The sequence below is a fragment of the Sitodiplosis mosellana genome, unplaced genomic scaffold (genome assembly GCF_009176505.1).
Source record: "Sitodiplosis mosellana isolate CC-2019 unplaced genomic scaffold, AAFC_SMos_1.0 Smas_scaffold_27, whole genome shotgun sequence".
Taxonomy (NCBI): domain Eukaryota; kingdom Metazoa; phylum Arthropoda; class Insecta; order Diptera; family Cecidomyiidae; genus Sitodiplosis; species Sitodiplosis mosellana.
The window spans coordinates 658,805-666,252 of NW_022595269.1; the positions used below are offsets into that span (position 1 = coordinate 658,805).

Below are 7,448 nucleotides of genomic sequence, written 5' to 3' on the forward strand. Positions count from 1 at the left end.
CTTGGCAGCGGCTGGAAAAAAAAACGGTTGTTAGATGATCGCAATTATTGATTGATTATCAATCAAAGTAAACTGTTTTCATTGACTTACCAGCAGCCTGTGCAGCGGCTTTAGCAGTTGCCGAGCCGCCCGCTTGAGCTGAAATGAATGTAAATTACCCATTAGTTCTAGAATAATATTTCAAAAATGTCCAATTTGAGTTTTAAATCAAGCTCTCATACCTTTGCTTCCTCCCTTGGCAGCGGCTGGAAAAAAACGGTTGTTAGATGATCGCAATTAATGATTGATTATCAATCAAAGTAAACTGTTTTCATTGACTTACCAGCAGCCTTTGCAGCGGCTTTAGCAGTTGCCGAGCCGCCCGCTTGAGCTGAAATGAATGTAAATTACTTATTAGTTCTAGAATAATTTTTCAAAATTGTCCAATTTGAGTTTTAAATCAAGCTTCCGCCCTAGCTGCTGAGGAGGCTTGGGCTCCAATTTGTGCCATTTGAATGAAATCGGTACCAATTAAGCACGAAAATATGCTCTTTCGGTGACGTATGATCTCAATACATGCTAGTTTTATAGTTTGAAATATTTTACGAAACACCGTGACGTCATAGAGTTGGTCCTCAATGAAGCAGTGGACACGTAGATGTAGCATTTCACTTGATTTAGCAATTCGTTAGCTGCTGAAATATCGTATATGCAGTTCATTGGATATTTCACGTGAGATTCTTATATTATTATGTATATGGACATTGGACATAGCGTATGTATGATCCATGGCTACTACGGTGAAGTACGATATTATATTTAGTGTGAATTGATCGCAAATGAAATCATGCTTCGGCTAACCAAATATTGGGATTTTATTGGTATATCGACTGAACGGCAACTAACGAATTGCTAAATCAAGTGAAATGCTACATCTACGCGTGTGATGACAAGTCCGCTGCTTCATTGAGACATATTCAGTCAAGTCATGCACGGTTGAAACAATTTGCTCGAAATATTCAATGAGCTGGTTTATAAGTGTCATTGGCTGTCTTCTTGTTGTTTTGGTAGTTCTGGAAATTTATTTATGACATGAATAAATATGAAAATTTTTACCTTTAGCTTGAGCCAATGCCCCAGCTGCCGCTTCCGCACCTGATTGTCCTATTGTGAAAAAATTCAAAAGAATACTGTGACTGAGTACACTGATGGTACGATTTTAATATGTAGAGTCTACTAATTTCAGTGATAAGTCACGTCCTACTTTCGGTTTCAGTTATTATTCGAAAGCTTTAAATCTCGTAAATCTCAATTGTGCAGAAAACTTAAGAACTCAAGAAGAGACAAACAAACTACTTAAGATTTTCAATCGTTCACTCAAGATCGCTTAATAAACGAAGAAAAACGACACGCAGCACTCTAAGCGAGGGACACTCAAAACAGTCATCGTACATATATTAAGCGGGCACTATCGATGCGTTCATTTGTGTGAGTGCAATTGTGTAAACGACAATGTTCGTGTTCAATATGTGTGCGATGACAGCTTCGAGCATTTCACGCGTAGAGGCGTCTTGTCGTCTTACGTCAAATCTTTCCCATGTATTTGTATACAAAGAAAGCGACTTTGGTTCACTCTATTACGCCAGAATATGATGAGAGCAAGCTATGAGAATAAAACCACACAAAATAATCCTTGACTGGGCCCTTACGAGCACAGCTTACAAAATTGAAAGCTCTTAACAATGGAACAATGTCAGTTGTTCATACGGTTGAATTTCATACAGTCAACACAGCCAATGCAACACTTACTATATAGCTACAAACCAGAAAGGAAATGTATTGATCAGAAAAATTAGGTACCTTGAGCGGATCCTGATGATTTGGCTTCTGCTTGAGCTAATGCAGCTAGAAGAAAAACGGATGAAAGATTGTTTTATTAGCTTTTTTCATGAGTAATTTTTTTGAATCACAATGACGTTTGACGTCATAAAGTTTGGATCTTTTTTTGACTTTGTCCATTGATTTTTACCTGCATGTGATGCTCCATCGTTTGATTGAGATGTGGCTTGTGCAGCTGTGAAAAGTTTCGAAAACGCAAATGTTTTAGTTGCGAATTTGCATCGTTTAAATATTAACTATTTGCTATAGCAATCCAGTATCGACTGGTGAGATAGTCAAGCAGAACTTGAAGAATTTTCGCTACTAACCTGCCATTGCTTCACCATTTCCGCTTGATTTGGCTGATGCAGCTGGAATTGTATATAACAAAATGAGGCTCAAAATGTGGCTAAAAGTGATTCCAAGATACATTCAAGCAAAGTCTTACCTGCTTGTGAGATAGCACTGCCACCATTGCTGCTTGCCGTAGCTGATGCGGCTAAAATTTTAGAAAGATAATAATAAATTATTCATATCAACTAAGTAATGTCGTAAAGATTAATTATATATTTGATTGTTCAAGATGAACTCGACGGTGTGCTACGTTCCAAAAGGCAAAATCGCTTTGAAATTATGAACAAAACACCAGAGAATATCTACACATAGATTTATTCAAATAAATTAAAAATATCAAATAAATCTATCGATATTTTTCATGCGTTGCGTTGTTGTAACGCTTCTGCAGTACAAAGTTCATATTCTCTTCTGGGTCAATTTTGACTTGGCAGGGAATATGAATTTTGTACTGCGAATGCGTTAAAACATCGTAACGCATGAAAAATATCGATAAATTTATTTGATATTTTTAATTTTATTTGAATAAATCTATGTGCAGATATTCTCTGCAAAACACACTTGAGTAAGAGAATGATTCGGGATTGTATCCGTTTCGAATGTGATCATAAATGGAATCAAAACCATTTCGAATTTAATTCGAAACAGATGGCTTGACAAATCAGAACTCAAAACTGGGTGCAAGTTTTAGCCCGGATACATTGTAAAAACGAACTGTGTAACATATATCAATTGAATGATTTTGGTATTTAAATTGCAAAAATATAAAGGAAAAGCGCGGATTTTAGTCTTAGAAATAAAAATAAAATCACGAAATGCTTGTGCCAAACGGAAAACTTAAATTTTGCCAATTGTTACGCGAGCGTCGAACAATGTGCCGGGTTAAATAACATGCGAATGCAGAAGCATTGCGTCTTTTTCGTGAAACTTGAGTGGCAACTGTGGCCACCATGACTTTTGGTTTGTACAGCAGGCACGGCTTGAGCTGCTTGTGATTGTGGTTTTTTTTTCTACCTGATTGATTGCCATCGGAACCTCCTGAGGCACCAGCCATCGATTCTGCAACGGCAAACGATGACGATTGACTTTCGGATGACGACGATGATGCTTTCGATGAGCTGGCACTTTGTCCATCAAACTGTCCATCACTTGCAAATGACTGAGCAAAACTGCTTGAACTTGCCGATGACGAGTCTGATGAAGATGACGATGATGCCTCGGCCATGCTCATTGCTTCAGCACCTCCAAAACTGTCCATTTCTTAAAATTAAGTAAAATTTTGAGCACAATCTACATTAAACACCATTTACTTCATAGTTTAAAATTGCACATACCACCATAGTTGAAATCGAATTGTGCATGGCAAGCCAGGCACATAGACAAAGCTAGTAATAATATTGACTTCATTGAATTCACTTGCACCAACAATAAATAATGCCCTGAATTGATCAGTAAGAAAACTTTATTAAGAGCTCGTTTGCAGCTCTCAAAACTGTTTGGTTGATTCGATGGAAAAGCACCGTCTTTTATACCGATACAACGGAATTTAATGTACAAAATATTCGCCGACTTTGAGCGACAAAATTCTTCAAATTGTATAAACATTTTATTGTTTATTATTTTATGTTCATGTCATCGATGTTATGATTGAAGACGAAAATTTTGCACTTTTGTTCTACATATTTCATCATATTGTTAATTAAAATATCCGGTCCAGAATATAGACACTATTCAATGGAACTGCTCTATGCGGTGTCGTAAAATGGGTTGATAGCGTAAAACAAGTGTGTCATTGATATTGAGCAAAATGTGCCAAGCGTCAATACAAGGAATTTATTAAGGTGTCAATAAAAACAAGACTCTTTTCAATTTTCGGTTATTAAAAGATTTTTTAGTCGAAAATGACAATAAGAAATTAGATATTCCCAGACGGTAGCTTTTTTCACACAGATTGTCTGCATCGATATTGCATAAGCATGTGAAGTGAACGAAGCAAATTCTACAACGTTTAAAAACGTGGTTAGCATTGGTCTAATGGTCAGCTTTATCGAAGGAATAAATTTAACCTTTGCTACCAAATTGCCCATACAAATTGTTCAATTTTTCGAACACTTGGTAAGAAATTGACAAATAAACGACATATTTAATGAAGATTCTTTATGAGCGAAGGTTCTTCCTGTGCATCAAAATATTTACGTAGTAAATATGGTATATAGTTACGTTTGATCTTACAATCGAACAAAAAATTGATGTGCGTATTTGGAACGAAAAAATGGTTTGTATTGGCAATAAGTGACAGAGTTAACAACATGTCTCGTTTCAACAAACAAACCAGATGTTTCGTTGTTTATCGCATTTTAATTAATTTTCAAATTTTAAACTGATGCAAAACGAAACAACACTCCAAATTCTCTCCAATTCTCTATATTCAAATTTGCGTTAAATGAAATGAAATTCTAGTCATTCTCTTTCCCATCGTTCAATTAACTGCAACAGTTTCTAATTGGGTGAGAGGATAACGTATGACAGAAATGGGGAAACGTATGACAGCAAATCGGAAAACGTATGACAAGAAATGGGAAAACGTATGACAGAAAATGGGAAAACATATGACAGAAAATGGGAAATCGTATGACAAAAATGTGTGGAAACGTATGACAAAAAATGGGAAATCGTATGACAGCAAATCGGAAAACGTATGACAGAAATAGGAAAATATATGACAGAAAATGGGAAATCGTATGACAATCGATAAAAGAATTAAAAACCGGTATTTTTAGTGGTCTCAACAGAAAATTTTCTCTTTATCTCTTTCTCTAAATATCAAAGATTGAGTATTTTTCATAGACTTTGTATTGAAAAAAGTAGAGAATGTTTTCAATTGGTGAGCAACAATTTTTACGAAGACATCAAATCGACTTTTTTTTTGTCATTAAAATGAAAATCTCAAAAAATTACGAGTGAAACATACTCTAATTTATCAAAATTTAAGTCGGCCAAAATACATATGCGGCTCCCAATCTCATAGATATTAAGAGTTGATATCAAACGTTTTTTTAACGTATAAAACATGCTTTTTATCGCTCTTATCCCTACTGACTCTTTTCTTTTTTATTGTCGGTTGCTTGTTCGGAGCGAGAGCGGATAGAATTAAAGGCTGTTATCTATTATTCATCGATCAAAAAAAGCAAATGTAGTTAAAAAGAATTTGTATTAACTGCCTTCAACATTAGATTTGAAATATATATATTATTCGTAATTAATTTAATAATTAAATAAATAAGTTTTGAGATGAAAGAAGGGTTTGATTCCCGCGCGATTTCTGCTCCACTAGTATTATTTTGTCTGGGATATACCCTGCCTGGGTTTCCGCAACTGAAGAAGGATTCTCCATCTCTTTCTAACACGCCATTTGGGGAGTCAGAATGAAAAAAGGCAATAAAATGGTACACATCATAGGACCTTCAATCCTATGATGTGTACCATTTTATTGTCTTCTGTGTCCCTCTTGTGTTCATTTTAAGTTTTAGACACCAATTGATGGGGTGTGCGTTCAACTGCAGTCGCTGAATTACATACACACGAAAATGATATGGCTCCTTTGAGTTTTTATGTATATGATACTTGATACGAAAACAAATAAACAATCTAATGAATGAATTCGCACACAGTAAGATGACCTATCACAATTCTACTTGCAAATGTTCGACGTATTTCGCGACGTTACAGCAACTTTTCACAGTTTCCATTTATCATGTACATTAATGGCACCGAGACACCAACTGGTGCTGGCAAGTGTACTACAAGCACTGTATATAAATATGTACTTTTTCACTTCAACATTGCAAAAGAGAGTAACGTTCACAAAGAATTTCTCATTTCAAGGAGTTTCGAACATTTTAATTTGTCTTTTATGTCAATCAGATCTTTTTTTTTTGTTAGAAATACATTTTTTAACGTTGTCATACTTATTCCTATTTTTTGTCATACGTTTTCCAATTTGCTGACATACGATTTCCCATTTTTTGTCATACGTTTCCACCCATTTTTGTCATACGTTTTCCCATTTTCTGTCATACGTTTTCCCATTTTCTGTCATACGTTTTCCAATTTCTTGTCATACGTTTACCCATTCTTGTCATACGTTTCCCCATTTCTGTCATATGATATCAATTTATCCTTTCTAATTTATCTAAATCATTTTCGTCTAGAAAGGCTCCATGTTGATAGAATGCAATTGACTGCTGTTTACTATGTTGCACATTTTCAATTCAAAATATTAATCATATTATGTCAACTATAACTGTTATGCGCCCAGTAAATCCAATCTATAGTAATTTATATTCATATTTTTTTTATCATGATATACAATATTTGCGTAGCACAGAATGAAAGTTCGTTTTGATAATGGCATTCTCTACGTCTATATATCCAAATTTCAATCAATAAAATCACAATTTATGTTGGCCTGTTTTGTTGTTGTTCCAAAACGTTTCCTTCATATCCCATACAGGATTTAATTTGATTTAATTTTTATTGATTAATTCCCCACCGTATATAAAGTGAGCGATTTATGTCTGCTATGGTCAGTTTATTTTCATCCATTTGCGACGCTAAACTATTGATTATAATTTCGAGTGAATTTTTGAAGAAATTTTGCTCTGCAATCAAATTTCCAGCACAGAGTAAAAAACGTAAAAGAATACATAAAGTGCTGAAATTGCAATAATCAAGCTATTTAACTGAATTCACAAAAAGTTGTCGTGAATTTTCTAACCGTTTTTGAGAAATTTGGAGAAATTGAAGAAAATGTACAAATACTTCGGACAAAGTACTTTTTTCATGAAATTTTGTGAAAAAAACAGGCTTTCATGATAAGAGCATTGAAGTTGCTGGCTATGTAGCGCTGCTGGTGAACAGATCTGTTTAACTGCAGCTATTGGTTGCGTGCATATTCGATGTGACGCGCGTTCGTTCATCTCCCGATTCGGACACACACAGTGTTTGTCTCTTGCATTCACACCATATCTTTTATATTGAGAGAAACCTGACTGCCAGCGACATCTATGTGCCTTACAGGCGCAATGTATTGGTATATGTTTGACAGATTAGTCAAGAACCATTTCTAGCAAAGTTACAAACAAAAATCAGTTTGATATTTGGGGTATGATTCACACGGAAACAGAGAGAGAGAGAGAAGCATATATAACACAAAGACACATCGTAAGCGACGCGCG

At 35.1% G+C, this 7,448-nt stretch overlaps 1 protein-coding gene across 3 annotated transcripts in view; it reads right to left on the reverse strand.

Annotated features, from left to right (window-relative positions):
* The window catches only part of LOC129568898 (pneumococcal serine-rich repeat protein-like), a 5,971-nt gene extending 2,299 nt beyond the window's left edge, over window positions 1–3,672 (reverse strand). For 2 of the 3 annotated variants that reach the window (XM_055447233.1, XM_055447230.1), the window contains exons 1-10: window positions 3,546–3,672; window positions 3,226–3,471; window positions 2,306–2,356; window positions 2,187–2,228; window positions 2,009–2,053; window positions 1,840–1,884; window positions 1,096–1,143; window positions 323–370; window positions 222–245; window positions 91–138 (exon numbers count right to left, since the gene is read on the reverse strand). In XM_055447233.1, the coding sequence (XP_055303208.1) occupies window positions 91–138; window positions 222–245; window positions 323–370; window positions 1,096–1,143; window positions 1,840–1,884; window positions 2,009–2,053; window positions 2,187–2,228; window positions 2,306–2,356; window positions 3,226–3,471; window positions 3,546–3,618 (670 nt within the window). In that variant the 5' untranslated portion in view covers window positions 3,619–3,672. The remainder of the gene's footprint in view (window positions 1–90; window positions 139–221; window positions 246–322; window positions 371–1,095; window positions 1,144–1,839; window positions 1,885–2,008; window positions 2,054–2,186; window positions 2,229–2,305; window positions 2,357–3,225; window positions 3,472–3,545) is intronic. The other variant, XM_055447232.1, reaches the window with a different exon arrangement.
* Between the last annotated feature and the right edge of the window lie 3,776 nt (window positions 3,673–7,448).